General features: G+C 37.5%; 1 protein-coding gene across 2 annotated transcripts in view; it reads right to left on the bottom strand.

Moving 5' to 3' along the window:
- STK31 (serine/threonine kinase 31) overlaps positions 1-20,261 on the bottom strand; it is a gene marked incomplete at its 3' end in the record, with an annotated part of 58,515 nt that extends 38,254 nt beyond the window's left edge. The window contains exons 1-7 of one of the 2 annotated variants that reach the window (XM_081101657.1): positions 20,219-20,261; positions 20,078-20,130; positions 16,192-16,290; positions 11,094-11,168; positions 9,399-9,557; positions 7,075-7,433; positions 4,326-4,500 (exon numbers count right to left, since the gene is read on the bottom strand). In XM_081101657.1, the coding sequence (XP_080957783.1) occupies positions 4,326-4,500; positions 7,075-7,433; positions 9,399-9,557; positions 11,094-11,168; positions 16,192-16,290; positions 20,078-20,130; positions 20,219-20,246 (948 nt within the window). In that variant the 5' untranslated portion in view covers positions 20,247-20,261. The remainder of the gene's footprint in view (positions 1-4,325; positions 4,501-7,074; positions 7,434-9,398; positions 9,558-11,093; positions 11,169-16,191; positions 16,291-20,077; positions 20,131-20,218) is intronic. The other variant, XM_081101658.1, reaches the window with a different exon arrangement.
- Positions 20,262-20,521: the final 260 nt, after the last annotated feature.

The raw sequence follows: 20,521 nt of genomic DNA, 5'->3' as shown, positions 1-20,521 counted from the left end.
TTCAAAAACTTAATTCTTTCTGGAAGGCTGTTCAAGAAGTGATTTGTTCCAAAACCGAATCAATTTTTCCCATTAGAAATAATATAAATTAATCCATCCCAGACCCATAAATGATTCCGTTTTAATCTTACATGTCTAATAAACACTTCTTTTCTTAAATTTAGTGGACCACCCTCTATCAGCTTTAAATGAATCACTTTCAGCACTTGTTCCAGAGGTGTCTTTAAGAGGTCAGTATACAGAACCTTCACTTTTTCACATATCATTGCCTCTGAGATGCTATCACTGGCCAACTGCTTTGCATTTATCCAAATCAACAACAATTTTTCTACCTCTTCAATTGCCTGTGATTGTTGCTTTGTGAACACTCCGTACCCTTAGCAAAATTAGCACTTTTGATGGCCTCTTTCTGTTTTAAAATTGTGCTAATCATTTATTTCACAAGCAACAAAATTCTCTCCTTTGTGGTCTGAGAGATGCTTTTTGTCATGCTGAGGAACCAGCACGAAAAGGTTGTCGCTCGAAAACTAAAGTTGTGTTCGAAAACCAAGTCATTTTTTTCCATGAACAACTTGGTCGAGAACCAAATTGCTTGAGATAGAGACATTCTAGAACCAAGTTTTGACTGTATTTCAGAAGCCAAATAGAAACAAAATTTCACACACTATATGCCTTAATACTTACATTTTAAAAAGATAAATGAGTCGAAACCGGTTTGGCTCAGTGGATAGAGCGTCGGCCTGCGGACTGAAAGGTCCCAGGTTCGATTCCGGTCAAGGGCATGTACCTTGGTTGCGGGCACTTCCCCAGTGGGAAATGTGCAGGAGGCAGCTGATCGATGTTTCTCTCTCATCAATGTTTCTAACTCTCTATCTCTCTCCCTTCCTCTCTGTAAAAAATCAATATATAAAAATAAATAAATAAATAAAAAATAAAAAGATAAATGAAAGATCATCCTAGAAACAAAATGATTATCAATGACAATTTCTTTTCTCAAAAGTCTTATGTCATTCTGCATTACTAAAGAACCAAAAATATCATTTCCCAGACCCAAGCTAGATTAAACTCCCTGATTCTAAGTGGTATCTCAAAGATATGTCTACCATGATTATCCATAATATATCGAGCTGTAATATGGATAAAGACCTGATAATTTTATTCTAACACTAATACAAACTAAGTATTATATAAACATAGAACATTTATTCAATATTTAAACATGCTCTCCAGTCCTCACATTCTTTCAGTAAAATAACTGAGCCGATATGGCTCAGTTGGTTGGATATCATGCCATGCATCAAAAGGTTGCTGGTTCAATTCTAGTCAGGACACATGCCCAGATTTTGGGCTCAATCCCAGGTAGGGGGTGTGCAGGAGGCAGCTGATTGATGTTTCACTCTCACATTGATATTTTTCCCTCTCCCTTTCTCCCTCTCTAAAAATCAATTTAAAATATTTGTTTAAGAGAGAGAGAAAACAGTGATGTTTGTTCTTAACTCTTTCTATCCACTGTGATTATTAGAATAATTATATAAATCTAAAAAATGGGAGGGAGAAAATGAAAAGTTGTTAATCTTTGAAAATGTGTTTAATGCTTCCCAGAGACTCTATGAAAGCTTATATTTAATGCAAACTGCTAATGAATTACATGTAGATAAGAACTAGTCCCACACCAGGCCCCCCAACCCAGGGTTTCTGTGCCAGGAAGAAAAGTCCCCATAACTTCTGACTGTAAAAAGCAGTGGAACTGAAGCTGAGGGAGACGGAGAGCTACTGGAGTCCTCTTAAAGGGCCCTCATATGGACTTACTGAGAGTCACTCCCTCTGAGTTCCAGTGCTGGGGCAACTCAACTGAAACTGTCAAATTGTTTGGGGGGGGGGGGGGGTTTGAACTATTCTGATGTGAACTACTCTGGTGTGAACTACTCTGGTGTGAACTACTCTGAGAATTAAATACTCCAGGGGGATTCACTCCTCAGGAAGCCTATTTTGATCAGTTTTACATCCTGAGTCTCTACCAAATTCTCACCATAAATAACAGAGAAAAATCCCCTCAAGCTTCCAGCAAGGGGAGGAGAAAAGAAACCATTTTGAAATATGCTAGACCTTTCTGTAATTCTTAACAAGATCTGCCCTCAGGGAAAACTTATTTAAACAGGGCCTAACTAACCTGGGGAAAGGGAAATAACCAACTCCCACTTTAGCCATCTGTCCTACTTAAAAGGGTTTGGATGGGAATGAGAAGCATGTGTGAAGTTCACAGTCCAGAGGCACAGGCTAATTAAAAGACTGAAATCTTCTCAGTCATTTAGGACTGTAAAACACTCTCTTCCCTTCATACCTTATCACCACATTACTAAAAAGTTATAACAGTTCCTTTTACCTAGTACATCATGCCCAGCTATCAAGAAAAAATCACAAGACATTAAAAGACAAAAAACTCAGCTGGAAAAGACAAAGCAAACGTAAGAATCAGACCAGGAATTTAAAACATATGATTAACACGGTAAAGACTTAATGGGTAAGGCAGACAGCATGCCAGAACAGATAAGCAATGTAAGCAGAGAGAAGAAAATTCTAAGAAATGCCAGAGATCAAAAACACTATAGCAGAAATGAGCTAATATTTTAACAGGCTTACCAATAGACTGAATATAGCTGAGGAAAAAATTTCTATAATCCAGGATATGTAAAATCATATGTCCACTGAAGGACTTGTACAAGAATATCCACTGTTTTATTCATAATAGCCAAAAAGTAGAAACTACCTAAATGCCAATCAACAAAAGAATGGGTAAACATACTGTGGTACACTTTCACAATGGAACACTACTCAGCAATAAAAATGAACTAACTTCTGATACACACAACGTGGATAAATCTCACAGACATTAAGTGAATGAAGCGAGACACAACAGTCATGTATCAGAGGATTCTCTTTATATAGAGTACAGGACCAGGAAAACTATACTACGATGATATAAATCACAACACTGCTTGCCCTGGGTAGAATGGAGGATAGGCTGGAAAGAGGCACCAAGGAACTTCCTGAGGTTGAAGGAAATGTTTTATATCTTCAGTACATAAAGCAGATGACTTGTAATCTACTTATTCTCTTCATGGAAGGGGACAGAAGAACATCCCCAGAAAAAAGAATAAAGGCAGATGACTAGTTTAACCTCCTTGTTGTCAACTAGACCTCTCAAGAAAACAATTTTCTAAGAAGAGACTGTATCTCTGAAATGTCCTTAGCAGGATGTCCCTAGCTAAAGAACTAGTTATAGTGGAGAGAACCCAAGATTTATTTATTTCTGAGACAGAGCACCCTGAATAATGTCACATATGGATTTAAGGGCTAAGGGTTGAATTCAATTATCAATGGACTTAATATGAGGTGACAGGAGAAAACTTGACTTTGGGTGGTGTAGGCACACGGTGCGATATACAGATCTTGTAACACAGAAACCCACACCTGAAAACTATATGTTCATGCTGACCAATGTCACCCCAATCAAATTTAATAAATATTTTTTTAATTACCAATGGTCAATGATTTAACCAATCAGGCCTATGTAATGAAACCCTGATTTTTTTAAAAAACAAAAACAAAAATACTCAGGATGAGGTTTTGAGGAACTTCCAGACTGGTGACCAAATCCATGTGCTAGGAAAATGCCAAACAAGAGACATCCCTATCCTCTACTCCCAACCCCAACTCCACCACCTCCCCATACCTTCCATCTCTTCCTTTTACTCAGCTATTCAATTCTCTCTCTTTTAGGAATGTTTGAAATTTTCCATTGTTAAAAGTTTTGTTTTATTTAATCCTCACCTGAGGACATGCTTAGAAAGAGGAAGGGAGGGAGGAAGCAGAGGAAGGAGGTGAGGGGAACACCTATGTAAGAGAGAAACACCAATCAGTTGCCTTCTGTATGTGCCCCAAGCAGGGATCAAACTCGAAACCCAGGCATGTGCTCTGACAGGAAATAAAATTGGCAACTCTTTGTTCACAGGACAACGATCAACCAGCTGAGTCACATGAGCTAGACATAGTTAAAAGTTTTTTTAAAAAAAAAAACATAAAAGGAAATGTAAATGTGAAAATATTAATCTTTTAAATATCCAATGAAATCCAAAGATGATCAGTTTGGAGTATAAGGAAAAAATTTCATCTATAAACCAATATAAAGTAAGAAGGAGAGAAATAAGAGGTGGGAGAGGAAGGGAAGGAAAGGAAAAGTGACAGAAATTTTAACAAGTAAGAGTAGATGAATATAGAGATCCCAGTTGGTCATTCTTTACCTTAAACCACTGAACATACCATACCTGCAGTTCCTGGGCAGTCTGTTCTACTTTCAATTCTAATGCCTTATAACTTTCGAAAAGAACCTCTTTCTCTGTTTTAAGCTTTTCATTTTCTTCAATCAGTTTCTGGTCCTGCTTAATTTTTGCCAGGCTGACATTAGTCCCTAAATTAAAGTCACCAATAGCCAAACATTCCCTGTTAAAAACAAATTCACTCATTTTAAAAACCAAACTGTGTAAGGCTGACAGAGATCAGAAATCTAAACTAATTTATGTTAGTTTTTTTATATCTTAATATATCTTAAAGTTAATTTTGGAAACTATTCTAAAACTTTACCTAGACCAACACTAAAAAATATCTTAATGCAAATTAGATTTTATAACTAAAGTCATACTTCCAAAACAATGCTTCCAACTCTCAAAGAAAATATATTCCAACTTTTCACAGCAATATCAACTCCAGCAAATATTGTAAAAAGCGCTCTGTATCAGTTTCTTTCAATCCCTCACCATCACCCCCACTCCATTTGACAGTTTCATTCCTAAAGCACTGAGAATATCCCAACAAACAGCTACATCACCTAACATATGGCATCATGACTTGGATCATGATACAGAAGTATGAATGGCTTGGTACTTATAAACATCAAATGTGGCTTTCCGCTTCAAGTTTATGATTCAAAATTATCTAAAAAGTGAACTGCTTTTGTAATAATCAAGTTCCATCACAGTTTTCACAGGAAGAACAAAGAGCCTCTCTTTTGATTTAAAAATAAAACAAGTCAATTCCCTAAAACTCATTAAAATATTTTTAAACCCACAAGAAAAACTTCAAATTTTATTTGAAATTCTAGCTTTCTTTCCCTGAACAATTCAGATTTAGGGGTAGGTTCTATTTTTGATCAACGTATTCAAGAGAGTCGGTATGCTTATAACCCAGCAATTCCACTTCTAGGTATATATTCAAAGAAACCCAAAACACTAATTTTGTGTGTGTGTGTAATTATAATCAGTATTTAAAACACATTGTATGCGGGAAACGTATTTATACGTTTTACTTATACGTTTTACGTTGACTGGTAGTAGAGCGCGGGACACGTATTAATATGTTTTTTATAGACTACCGGTAGAATACGGGTAACGTATAAATACGTAAACTAAAGTTATCGTAATTTTACTCAGCGTTGCCATTTGTGCAAAAAATTAGCAAAAATGGCCCGCGCCACCTGTTAGCGCGCGATAAAAACTACCCGCAAACAATGTGTTAATATTATGTAAGTATACTGTACAGAAAAGAAAGGGGAAAAAAACACCACTTCATCTCAAAGACTCTTCTGGGACGCAGACCCTGGAGGGCTGAGTTTGGAGAGGTGGCTTAGTGGACAGTGCTAAGGTGTATGGAGTCTGCTTACTTTTCTCCTCCACGTTTTTCCTTTCATCCACACTTTCAGAGGAAGCCCGGGGTAGCTGGCCCCTCGCCGGTCTGGCCGGCTGGGAGCATCCCGCCTTTGTGCGCGTCCTCTGCCCCAAGCGCAGCCCCAAAACACTAATTTTAAAAAAATATGCACCTCTATGTTCATTGTAGCATTATTTACAATAGCCAGATATGGAAGCAACCCAAGCGCCCATCAATAGAAGAGTGGATTTTTTTAAGTTGCAGGACATATGGAATATGTACTTGATCATAGAAAGAGTATCTTACTATTTGTAATAGCATAGATGAACCTAGAGCAGTGGTTCTCAACCTTCCTAATGCCGCGACCCTTTAAGAAAGTTCCTCATGTTGTGGTGACCCCCAACCATAAAATTATTTACGTTGATAACTGTAATTTTGCTACTGTTATGAATCGTAATGTAAATACTGATATGCAGGATGTATTTTCATTGTTACAAATTGAACATAATTAAAGCATAGTGATTAATCACAAAAACAATATGTAATTATATATGTGTTTTCTGATGGTCTTAGGTGACCCCTGTGAAAGGGTCATTCGACCCTCAGAAGGGTCGCGACCCACAGGTTGAGAACCGCTGACCTAGAGGGTATTATGCTAAGTGAAAGAAGTCAGTCAGATTAAGAGAAACAATATATGAATTCATTTATATGTGGAATCTAAAGAATAAAATAAGTATCTAAACAAACAAAACTAAAACAGGCTCATAGATACAGAGAACAGACTGTTGCCTAAAGGGAGGGGACTTAGGGGACTGGATAAACAAGGTGAAGGGATTAAGAAGTACAAACTGGTAGTTACAAAATAGTATAATACTTCCTACAGCATTATACTTCCTATAATGCTGTAGGAAGTATTATTGAGTATACTTCCTACAGCATAGGAAGTATACTCAATAATACTGTAATAACTTTGCATGGTACCAGTAGAAATATCAGGGGGAACACTTTTAAAGTGTATGATTGTCTAACCACTATGCTGTATACCTGAAACTAATGCAAAAATGATAAAGAATGTAAACTGTAATCGAAAAATATAAAACAAAAAATAAGAATTTTTAAAAAGGAGTTGGCATGAATAGTTGGTATATGAACTTTGAACAATTCAGTAATGATTTTCTTTCAAAATGGCTTTTAACAAAAGTATTCCTGCCAAAGAGAATAATACATGTTTGAGAAAAACAGAATTAGTATCATTCCTCAAAATCATTGACATAGCTGAGGACTCCAAAAACATAACCATTGACTTCTACTATGACAAGGGCTTCTACCATGAATTAAATATTAGGTAAGACTAAAACCCCACCACAGTCTTACTTTGGAAATGGCACATGATTTCCTACATCACTTTCATCCTTCGAGTCAAGTGTCTGCCTCCCACTTAATCGCCCCTTTGGCCTGCTGAAGGTTGACTGGTTTGATCTATGCCCCCACAGAGGAATGGGGCCTTTGAGATTCCTGAGAGCAAGCTGGCCAGGATCTGGTTTTTGTTCTTCACAGATGTTAGTGCTGGAAGTGAGTTTGCATTTTTCTGCAAATCCTTTCTTAGCCACCTCTTCCCCTATATCCACAGTGCCATACTCAGCCTGAGCAATAACTGTTCCATCTTGATAGGTCGCTTTAATTCTCATTTTTATTTCCTTTTCAAAAATCAAGCTCCCCAAAAAGGTTCTACCCTAAGAAAGACAGGGGGAAAAAAAGGCATAAACCAGCTACACCAACATGTTTTTCTTCACTTGTTTCCACCCGATTTTTCTAATGATTGTATTTTTCATTCTCAAATCTCCATAGAAGTGGTCTTACCTTGCTATTCAAATAGACTCCACATGTGCATGAATATATTCTATTTATACACTTGCTGAAGTAGAATACCTGAAGTATAGGCACCCATATTTATATATTTTTAATGTGCATCAATTAAATATCCTCAAATAATTTTTTTTAACCAATCAGACTGCTGACTATTTTTGCCCCAACTAAATATGGTGGTGCACCTCAGAAGCTACAGCACATAAAAATAGATTTTGATACCTAGAAAAGGTGCTACAATCCAACAAAACGTTGAAAATATTTTAAAGGCAAAACTAGGTACTCTGGTTTTAAACACAAACGAGAAAAGGAGCAAAAAAAAGAACTAAGAGCACAAAATATCAACAATTTTCTTTAAATCAACAAACTGAAATTACAGAATATGAGATGTTAGAAATTCCTAAATTCAAAACCCTCTTAAACTGAATTTTAAGGGCATAACACTTGTACAACTAGTATATGAGAAGCCATATAAGTAATTATGTATTTTCTAACTTTTAATTATTAATTATCCATCCTGTGCACTAAGCACAAATATACCTAAAACATATTTTGGAATGGAGGATATTTTGAGATTTAATTTTAATAAGGACCTGCTTATAGCTCAAAACTATTAAAATTCTTAAAATTACTTTGATACACTCTAACCACCAAGACAGAACCCTGAACTTGGAATACAATTTAATTAAATTGTAAGACTACCCCTGAAATTACCAGATGTCTTCCAGAATTAGATTACTAACCCAAAATTTAATGGAAATGAATACAAACTAGAACAGCCGTGGGCAAACTACGGCCCGCGGGCCGGATCCTGCCCGCTTGAAATGAATAAAACTATTGAAAAAAAAAGACCGTACCCTTTTATGTAATGATGTTTACTTTGAATTTATATTACTTCACACAAACACTCCATCCATACTTTTGTTCCGGCCCTCCGGTCCAGTTTAAGAACCCATTGTGGCCCTTGAGTCAAAAAGTTTGCCCACCCCTGAACTAGAATCTAGATTAGCAGAACATCACTAGCAATTACCACATCAAACAGTATAAGCCTCTGCCAAAATGATAAAACTGGATTAATTTACAACTTCACTAATTTCAAATGCCTGATATTTATGACCAGGACTAGGTTAAAGTTCACTTTTACTTATATACTCTCTCAAAAGCCAAAGACAAAATCATTTTCTCCATCGTATATAAGACTCTCCTGTTAAGTTTTCATAACAGAAAAAACTATTCATATTTATTATATAAATACTAGAGGCCCAGTGCACGCATTTGTGCACCGGTGGGGTCCCTCGGCCTGGCCTGCAGGGATGGATTGGGACAAAATCAGCACTCCGACATCCCCCGAGGGGTCCCAGATTGCGAGAGGACGGTTCTCAGGTGACGCACCCCAGAATCGGGCTCCCTCCTCTCTGGTTCCAGGTGCGTCACCTGAGAACCACAGCTGCCAAGTCACCACAGCTTGGCAGCTCCTGCGTTGTGCATCTGTCCCCTGGTGGTCAGTGTGCATCATAGCTCTGGGTTGGAGCAACTGCCACCTGGTGGTCATTGTGCGTCATAGCTACCAATTTGACGGTTGGACAGTCATTTAGGCTTTTATACATATAGATATACACATATATACCACTTTTATCAGAATACCAACAAATTCACCTAGCAAAAGATGAGCACAAACATGTCATTATGTAATTGCTTTTGAATCATTCTATAATTCATATTTTTTCATTATTTATACAAGTTTTTATATTAAAGAAAATTAGTGAAATTTAACTACACTTATATTTTGTTTTACTCCCATTAACAAAAAATATTTAAAATCTGTGACTTGCCTGATCAAACTGGTTAACTTCTTGGCCAGAAGGAATCTGTAGTCCCCAAAGTCTATACTTTTTGGCAACACTAGAAAATTGCAGATCCAAAGGAATCTCAACTATATCAGATCGATTTAGAATTTCAGTATTTCCATAGTCAATGTATCTCACCAGACACTGGGAGGAAAAAAATGAAAAAATGCTAATAAGGAACTAGATTAAATATCTCAAAGAAACCACCAAAATTTGCTTTCTATTAATTAGCTATAAATCAAGATAGTATTTTACCTCAAATTGGCAAACAAGAGCTCCAGCAATATCCTCAAAATAAGGAAAATCCAGAGTCCAGTGAGAACCCAGTGATTTCTATATTTGGTATCAAACAATACTACTTCCAACAGTACCATTTCTCATTTTGGATTTTTTTTAAACAACTGGTATTAAGTAAATATAAATCTATGAAGCTTATGGCCCTATCCTACCTGGAATGTTAAAATCAATCAGCATTCTTAAATTCAAGCTGGAAAGACAGACAAAGTTATCAAACTTTCTGTAAAATTAAACCCACTCCAGCTATTAGACCTTGAAAATGAAGCAAATTCACCTTTACCTCCAGTTCTATATCTGTTTAAAAAGAAAAATACATTATCACAAGGTCAAAGGCCATCTTGCTTCTTAATTTAAAAAGTTAAAGCCAGCCCTGACCGGTTTGGCTCAGTGGATAGAGCGTCGGCCTGTGGACTGAAGGGTCCCAGGTTGGATTCCGGTCAAGGGCATGTACCTTGGTTGTGGGCACATCCCCAGTGGGGGGTGTGCAGGAGGCAGCTGATGGATGTTTCTAGCTCTCTATCCCTCTTCCTTCCTCTCTGTAAAAAAATCAATAAAATATATTTTTAAAAAAGTTAAAGTCAAATCAAAAGCAAATGCAAAATATCAACTACAGTTGTCGAATTATGGAGAAAAGCTCTATTAGAAAGGTCTATTTCATAAGATAAATCATCATCTTTGACAGTAATAAAATGTAAGATTTTTAAAAATATATTTGAAACATTACTCAACTTGTTTCATCTTAGCATCTCCTTGTTACAACAAGAAAAATATTTATAAAATACACATATTATAAAATACTTTAAATCCAGGAAAACCACCATTGAAAAAAACAATAAAGGAAAGCCCACAGAGATGCATTTACACAGCTTGCAAAATGCACTTTATAAGTAAAATAAATAGCTAAACACAAAGAAAACTCATCACATTTAACAAAAACAGGAGAAAGCTTCAAGCCAATCTTCATTAACAATATGCACATGAACTAAAAGATAAACATAACTTCAGGACCAATAAAATGTTATTTTACTATTTAATCTTAATAGAATGAACTTTTCAAAGCTGCTCAGCAAAAAATCAAACATAATTATTAAGAACTGAGATACACAAAAAAAATCAAAAATTATTTAATCTATTCTTGGACAATCTGGACAACATAAATTCAGAGGAATAGTCCTGAATCTGACCTGGATTTTTTTTTAAGCAATTAATTTCTTTCATATTCACTAGGTAAAAAAAAAAAATGCATGTTTTAATCAATTTATAAGCTCCCTGAACCAGATCTTATTACCACTATGAATAAGCAATGAGGGTTAAATAAGCATCAGATTTTAGAACCAGAATAAATATTCCTCAGGGAGGAAAAAAATGAACATTTATTCCTGCCTTTTCATCACTGATGAGTTTCAGTATTTTGCATCTGTACCAACATTTATCTTCAGAAAATAATCCACCATAAATCTACAAAGAGAAAAAGAAAGTACAATTATTTGGAATTTTAATTAATCAAAGCATGTTAAGTAGATTAAAATAGTGGTTACCACTTAACTAAAGTCAATAAGTACTTTATTTATACCTTATTTTATTCTTACCACAACCTGAACAGGCAGGAACTATGTTTCACCATTATACAGCTAAAGTCATAAGCGAGTTACCAGCAGAACCAGGATTCAAACTTAAGATATCTGACTACAGAGTCCATTATGCTATTCTTCCTTTCAAAAAAAGGGGGGTGGGATTGGGGAGAAAAGGAAAGATAAAAAACAGACAACTGAAAAAGGCGGCACAGATTAGTGTTTTCATATTCTTTGGAGATAAATGCACCATGTTCACTGCAGCATTATTTACAAGAGCCAATAAATGGAAACAACCTAAGTATCCACTGATATATGAACAGATAAGGAAGATATGGTATACACACACACACACACACACACACACACACACACACACAATGGAATATTACTAAACCATAAAAAATGAAATCCTGCTATTTGCCAACAACATGGATGAACCTAGAGGGTATTATGCCAAATGAAATAAGTCAGACAGCCTGGCCACTATAGCTCAGTGGTTGAGCACTGACCCATGAACCAGGAAGTCACAGTTTGATTCCCAGTCAGGGCACATGCCCAGATTGTAGGCTCGATCTCCACTAAGGGGCACACAGGAGGCAGCCAATCGATGATTCTCATTGTTGATATTTTTCCGTTTCCCACTCTCTAAAACCAATAAAAAACATATTTAACAAAGAAACAAAATGTCAGACAGAGAAAGACAAATAAATACCTATAATTTCGCTTCTATGTGAAATCTAAAAATCCAAACAAACCAACCAGGAACAGACTCATAGATACAGAGAACAAACTGATAGTTGCAGGGGTCAGGGAATGGGCAAAAAGGATGAAGGGAACTAAGAGGTACAAACTTCCAGTAATAAAATAAATAAATCATGGGGATGTAATGTACAGCATAGGAAATATAGTCAATAATATCATAACTTTATACAGTGACAGATGGTTACTAGACTTAATAGTGATCACTTCATAAGCAATATAAATGTTAAATGTCTATGTTGTACATCTGAAAATAATATTGATCGTATGTCAACTATACTTTAGTAAAAAACAAACCACAAGCATCAAACACTTGAAATTATGCTGTTTTAATATATGAAGACATAACTGACACAACCATTGCTCTTTAAACATAAATATTCCAAGCACATGCCACTTATGTCTAATTTTTAATTACAGTGGGATCCATATGTTGTACCAGCCAAGAATGGTTTTTATACTTTTTATTTTGTATATACTAGAGGCCCAGTGCATGGATTCGTGCACCGGTGGGGTTCCTCGGCCTGGCCTGTGCCCTTTCACAATCCAGGACCCCTCCAGGGATGTTGGATAGCCGGTTTCGGTCCAATCCAGAAAGGAGGGAGCCCGATCCCCGCAGGCCTGATCCAGACAGGAGGGAGCCCGATCCTGTGCATCAGTCGTTCAATCACTTACGCTTTTATATACATAGACTAGAGGCCCGATGCATGAAAATTGGTACAAAAGTAGGCCTTCCTTCCCCCAGCTGCCAGCACTGGTCTCTCTCCGGCACCGGGGCTTCCCTCTGGCTGCCAGCAGGCACCCGGGACCCAGGCTTCACTCTGTCCCCGGCTTCATCCAGAAGGACATCCGGAATGACGTCCAGTCTAATTAGCATATTACCCTTTTATTATTATAGATAAGAAGTTTAGAGCTATTGAGTAGATAAAATTAAATCAAATAATATCCTTAACACCAAACTTTCATTTATTTTAAATTTGTGTTTTCATTATCCTCCTATAAAATAAAAGGGTAATATGCAAATCAACCAAATGGCGGAATAAACCGGTCGCTATGACAAGCACTGATCACCAGGGGCAGACGCTCAATTCAGGAGCTGCCCCCTGATCAGTGCACTCCCACAGGGGGAGCACCACTCAGCCACAAGCTGGACTGAGAGCTGGCGAGCACAGCGGCTGGCCTCCGTAGCAGCACTAAGGATTTCTTAGGCCCACAGTGGGCCTAAGCCATCAGTCGAACATCCACGGGCTCCCGGACTGCAAAAGGGCACAGGCCGGGCTGAGGAACCACGCCCCCCCCCCCGCCCCCAACCCAGTGCACAAATGTTGTGCACCAGGCCTCTAGTATTTAATAAAAGAACAAAGAGAAAAATTTACATGTTTTAAGTCAACCTCTCAACTAAGCACCAGTGACATTTGAGACAGGATAATTCTTTGCAGGGTTAGGGCAGGGAAGTGTTGGCTGTCCTGTCCATTGCAGGAAGTTTAACAACATCCCCCTGGCCTCTACCTATAAGATACTAGTAACACCCCCTCAGTTGTGACAACCTAAATAGTCTCCAGATACTGCCCAATGTCTCCTGGAAATGAAGAATACAAAATCACTCCAGGTTGAAAACCACTTCAAATCATTCATTCTCAATGGGGAAATTATCTCCAAGGAAGTTAAAACTGGTTCTTGGGGTATGGGGAGGCATCGTAGATATTACAATGGTTTGTAGCCCTCCAAAGTTCAACCCTACCTGACAACATAAATAGCTATACATTATATCTGTGATGTTCAAATGTCTTAGAGGAAAGAGAACCATTAGGAGTAAAAAATGCTTTAGAAGGGCATAATAAAAAAAAGGTTGAGTGACAGAGTAATATTAATTTTAAGAGTATCACTCTGAACGAGGACAAATTCACAGATTTTAAAGTAAAAGGAATCCACCATGTGAAACTTAAAATTCTTAATTCCACAAGGCAACAAAGTATAAGTCAATTCAAACACATGACTATCTACCAAAGCAAAAACTACAAAAAATAGGTGTGTTCAATTAGCACTTGACTGTGGTTCCCTCAACTAACATTCAACTAGAGGGCAAGAGAGGGCATGCATGGCATGGTACCCTCTCCCAACCATCTCACTTCATTTTCCAACAAGCAAAGAAGCTTAGTAGCAAAAATAGTTGATAATCTACAGTCCTATTCAATTTCAAACTCTAAAAAAGGTCACATTATCTTTAGTTAAGACTTTATAATCTAAAAAAAAAAAAAAAGACTTTATAATCTATATATATAAAACCCTAATATGCAAATAGACCAAATGGTGGAACAACCAAACAACCAATCGCTATGACGTGCGCGGACCACCAGAAGGCGTACACGAAACATGGCGGGTGTCGACCACAGCAGGATGGTGGAGCAGGTGAGCAGGGGCGCCAGACCGAAGTAGGATGCCGGTTGCTGTCACTGGGGCGAGCCTCTGGTGGTTACTGAAAATTCTTTGCTCCCCCATGCCACGATCCTACCTGGCACTCGCACCTGCTGCCAGCACTGGCCCCACTCACACCCGCTGCCAGCGCTGGAGCTGCTGCTCACACCTGCTGCTGGCGCTCAGCACCAGCCCCAATTGCTTAGCGCCATCAGCGGGTACGAGCAGCAGCTGCCAGCCCTGATCACCCTTGAGGGCTTCTCCACCTCCCCCTGCTCCTGAGAGGCAATCGGGGCAGCAGCTGCTGGTTGCATCTGCTGCTGGCGCAAGCTCCAATTGCAGTCAGCAGGTGCAAATGGGACCAGTGCCCTCAGCACATGGGAGCAGTGGCGAAGGGAGCTGGGCTGTCGGCAGACAAGGGACTGGGGGCTGTGACAGGAGGGGCTGGTGGAGGCGCGGAGGAAGGGCGAGACCCACCCCTGTGCCCACTGCAGCCTCGTGGCCCACAGTTCCTTTCAAGGTGCACAAATTTGCCCACTGGATCCCTAGTTATACTAATAAAATAAACAATTGGATATAAGGTGGGTGACAGAAATGGTATGTCACTGCAACCCAGTCTAGGTAAAGGTGGGAACACTTTGTATCCAGGAATAGAGCTGGGACCCAACCAAATTTAGGAACCTGAAGTTATCATCATAAACACAAGTCTATCCCAAACAGATTTATTTGTCTTTAAACATAGTCTCACTGTGCCCGGTTCCAAGCTTCTCTCCAACTCAACTATTCATAGTTCATGACCTGCTTACATAGTGAGAAAGAGCGAGCCACTCAATCACTATAAAAAATTTACAAAGTATAATCCATTTATGGATAATCAGGGATGACTGAGTAGTCATTTATAAGTCTATTATTGAAGTTTGTTTAAATTTTTTGTTAATCAAGTAGTTGATTTTGCATTCAACAGAAAAGCAGCTATGTCTTAATTTTTAACACTATCAAATATAGTCAGACTATAAGGATGCTTAAAAAAAAACTAAAACTTTACAAATTGCATTTCCTTCTCCATTCTAATGTTCAACTCCAAGCTACATTGTTTCCTTCCTTCTAAATTTCCTCTTTTCACACATTTTTATATATACCATTGGGGTTTAATAATTTTAAAATAAAACTATAGAGGCACATTATTAGAAGAAAATCAAAGTATATTGAAAAGGGTAAAGAATAAGACTTCCTTCCCAACACTCTTCAACATGAGCCTCTTGAAAGTAATTTTACTTTTACACTAATGCTCCATGTACACTAGGATATACATTTATACATTTTTTACACAAATGGGCTAATTTTACATACGCCATTTTGCATCTAATTCCATATTAAAATACAGACATCTACCTCTCATTTAACTAAGCAAGGCACCGAGCACACAAAATTTAAAGAGGCACTCACTCTGAGGTACCATCTCTGTACTTGCTTAAGTGCCTCCTTAAATTTCACACAAGGACTCTATTTTTTTTCACCAATGTATACCCAATGCTTAACGCAGTGCCTGGCACATAGCAGATAGTCCATAAGTATTTTGAAAGACAAAACTTACTATGACTACAGTTTATACATATTCTAAAATTTTGCCTCTTCCTTTCAAATATATCAAAATTTTCAAAAACTATAACATTTAAGATATAGGAAAGATTAACATGACAGCTGGAGTAATTATATCCAAGAATATGACTCACCTTCTTTAGATCAAGATTCCCAAAAACTGAATTGGCATGAGGACAAACTTCAGACAGTGAGCAACCAATCTTCATAATATCCTCATTTCTACTGATACTCTAGAAGAATATAGTACGATTCAGTAAAATATTATTTGATAGTGTTATCCAATTAAGGGTTCTACTAAGCATAATACTTAAAAGATTTTGGAGCACTGGAAATTAAATCAAATTCTTATGTAAGTCTTTTTTCATTATTCAAATGAGTTCTTTATAAAAAATGGGACTAGGCTATAGAAAATGTTTACTTCCCAATGAGTTCAAATTACTTGGAATTCAAACCAAGATACCGAATATTATTAATATGAAGAGGTAACTTTAAACAATTGTCTCTGGATTTTACTTTAAATCAAACTTTAATTGCTCAAGGTGGATAGCATATTTTGGTCTAATGACTTCAGTCTTCTCACATATTTATTGTGTAAAGGAAACATGCAAATATAATTTCAAAATGTATACATTCCCCTGTACACAAATACTGTAATCTAGTTAGTAAATTCATTTCTTACAGAGTCTTGGGATAACAGTTTGAAACTAGGTATATACTAGGATTGAACAAATAAGTAAATATATTGTAAATAATGAGAGCAGGAAGAAATTACAAATAAAGAAGGCTAAATAAACCTACAGCACTAGACTAGAACTGGAAGGTATCAGAATGAACTCATATACATGTTATTTATGCATGTGTGTGCATTATGTTTGTATATATTGTGCATATATGATAGAGAGACACACACAAAGATAGAGAGAAATATAGATGTGTATATGAGTAAGTGGGTTCTTATACATATAATTACTAGAGGCCCAATGCACGAAAATTCATGTAAGAGTAGGCCTCCCTTCCCCCAGCTGCCAGCACCAGCTTCCCTCTGGCACCCAGGGCCTGGGCTGGCTTCCCTCGGGCCGCCTGCAGGCACCAGGGACCCAGGCTGGCTTCCCTCCGCCCTGGCTTTGTCAGGAAAGACATCCAGAATGACATCTGGAAAACATCTAGTCTAATTAGCATATTGCCCTTTTATTATTATAGATAACTTTTCTAGCTCTGTCTGCTGAGAGAGCCTAGAAGCAATGACACTCTGGTAGCAATAAGGACATTTTGATTTCTAAACACCATTCTCCAATAAAAGGTGATGGGGTCCAACCCCAGCAGGTCCAGGGGTCCCCAAAGGTGTGGACGGAGTCGGCGAAGAAGGAATGACACGGAGACAGTGTTCAGTTGATCAGCAGCCTAGCCAGGATCTCTAGCCAGGATCTCTAGCCAGGATCTCTAGCCAGGATCTCCAGCCAAGTTCTGGTCTGGATCTCCAGAGAGGTTCTGGTTAGGATCTCCAGCCAGGTTCTGTGTCCATGTTCTCTTGCTAGGTTCTCCAGGTTCTCCAGCCAGGTTCTGTAGCCATGTTCCCTCGCTAGGTTCTCCAGCCAGGTTCTGTCCAGGTTCTCCAGCCAGGTTCAGTCACCAGGTTCTAGTCAGGTTCTCTTGCCAATTTCTGTAGTCAGGTTCAGTCCAGGATCTTTTGCCATGTTCTCTCCAGCGAAGTTCTTCTGTCTCTAGAGAACGTTCTGTGTAGGTTCTGTGCCTAGGTTCTGTCTTCTTAGTTCTGTCTCCTGCTGTCTTGTTACATCTGTATTTATACCAGTTGATGCCAATCCTATCAATCTCTATTCCAAAGGTTAGGGCGTTTCTTATCTCCATTCCAGGGAGTAAAGATTATGTAGCTTAAGCATGATTGTTCATAGTTAAAGTGATTAATTACCCACCTGGCACTTAGTTAAGAGGTTTTATTCCCTCCCTACCTTCAGGGGAAAATCCCTACCTGGGGAAATAACCTTTCTCAGAGAGGAGACCTTGGTTAAAACACATAGTGCCAAGAAGGTGAGCAAAAATATTAAGAACAGTATGCCATATATGCCAGGTCCCTTGAAACAGCAAGGATGGACCGGCTCCCGGCAAAAAGGAACCAGTGTTCCTTGGAGAGAGGTTGATTCCAGGGCTGGAAAAGGGAAATAAAAGATGATCCTGTAATATCTGATGGGGCCAGAAAGTAAAGAAATGCTTAAAAAAAATGGGTATATATTTAAAGGATGCAATAGCAATGAATGTGAAAAATCTCCTAATGGCTGAAGCTGCAACAAATTCAATTATAAAATAAATATAGTATTGGATTATATTCCATGGACTATATAAATACCCACTGTCCATATTAATATAAATCATCAAATAAATGGAGAACTGACAACTCTTCCTTACAGAATTCCAAATAATAAATGTAGGAGGAATGAGGGAAAACCATCATTTGGTAAGCACCATACTAACAAATAATAAAATTTGTGGGTGCAACATTGAAGTGAAACAAGATTAGTCTCAATGTAGCTCCCTCTAAAACATTTATTAACTGCAAAAGGAAAAATAGTAACTTTACAGTGAAAACCCTTAGCAGTTACAACCATAACCAAATGGATCGCGGTGACTATCATCAATAATGAGATATATCAACATCATGAATTCCCAATATGATGCACTGAACAGGACACAACTTCACTTCTGCAATATTACTACCAATTTAAGAGAAGCCATGTGTCTGCTGAATTTTAAATTATTCATATTGTTCATATATTTCTACTGGCTAGCACTGGTTTAGAAAATCTTACTTAAACTAATAAATGTTGTTCCTATATAGTGAGCTTAAACATAATTTATCATTCAACCAGAGACACTGTTGAGAATGACACAGATGCTATTAATACGAAGGGCATAGAACCGGAACATGTGGACACTTAAGAAAATGCAGAGACAAATCTACCACAAGTTTTCTATGAATAGCACCCTTCTCCAATATGTTTTCTATACAGACTTAAGAACTCTGGGTTAACCAGATTCTTCTATAACTTTTCTTCTCATAAATTCTATTTCCCACATTACCAATTCACTCCTCTCACACAAAAAAGGACTTCTCATGCTATAGGAAGTACAGATAAATGTTGCTCCCTTCATGTGTAGTTCACAAAATTAAAACTGAGTACTTATGTTCATTAGAGGGACTCACCATCTTAAATTCAGGAACAGGTGCACTTTGGTGCCTGGCTTTTTATTTAAACCTGAATAAATGTATCTGACTTGAAGCCTTACTAGTACTTCATTACTGCTTCCAATTTTTCAATGAGAAAGATATTGTAACTCAAATTCAAAATTAAGACATTAGAAAAAAATGACAGATTATCTTTCAAGAAACAATCTTATAAAATATCGCTAGATGGAGCTGTAACTTCACAAATAAAAATTCCTCCGCATCTCCAGTAACTTATGCAGCCTAGATCACTGGTGTTAAATTCAATGTAATTCTGAACCATGTTACACTCATTTGCTTATACTTAGTATATTATGAACATTCAACTCAGAACTCAGGTATTAAGCTCCAGCTGTAGCCATTTGTCTTCTAATAATGCCTTGTGTTAAATGATTGTCAATAAAAATTAGAGCCGAAACCGGTTTGGCTCGGTGGATAGACCGTCGGCCTGCGGACTAAGAGGTCCCAGGTTCGATTCCAGTCAAGGGCATGTACCTGGGTTGAGGGCATATCCCCAGTGGGAGATGTGCAGGAGGCAGCTGATCGATGATTCTCTCTCATCGATGTTTCTAACTATCTCTCTACCTTCCTCTCTGTAAAAAATCAATAAAATATATTAAAAAATAAAATAGAATAAAATAAAAATAAATAAATAAAAATTAGAAACTGAGAATGACTATGATATATATATTGTGGGATTCTTATTTTTGTTTTTGTTGGGGAGGACCTGTGTTAGTGGAGGAAGGATGGGAAAGAAAATCAACCAGGCTGCTATTTACCTGGGCCCAAAATGTTACTGCATCTTCCACATGACTTCCAACCACATCTTCAACTAAAACCAAATCACAATGCGAAGAAAATTAGAAAGTAATCAAGATCATCTAACTTTTACATCCAAAAATAATTTTTAGTGTCAGTACCTTTATTGTAATGTATATCTTCATCCATTTGGACAATTCCTGAAAAACTAAAACAATGCAATATCTTGAATTAGGTTCTAAGAATCTGTCCATTAGCAGTGGAAAAAAAAAGACTAATCCTAATGTTCAAATTCCGACAAATGTTTTGCACTAAATAAAGTTATCAAAATTCAACTCTATATTTAAAAGACCTCAAAAATATTTGTTCAATAATTACTTGTTTTTAGTATACTGTATTTTCCAATTACACCATATACAAACGCCATCTTTGAAATTCTCTCTTTTGCCAAACTTTTACAAATT

The sequence above is a fragment of the Myotis nattereri genome (assembly GCF_964212035.1).
Source record: "Myotis nattereri genome assembly, chromosome: 11".
NCBI classification, from domain to species: Eukaryota; Metazoa; Chordata; class Mammalia; order Chiroptera; family Vespertilionidae; genus Myotis; species Myotis nattereri.
Note: the sequence above shows the minus strand (reverse complement) of the source record. Positions and strands in the feature narration are given on the sequence as shown.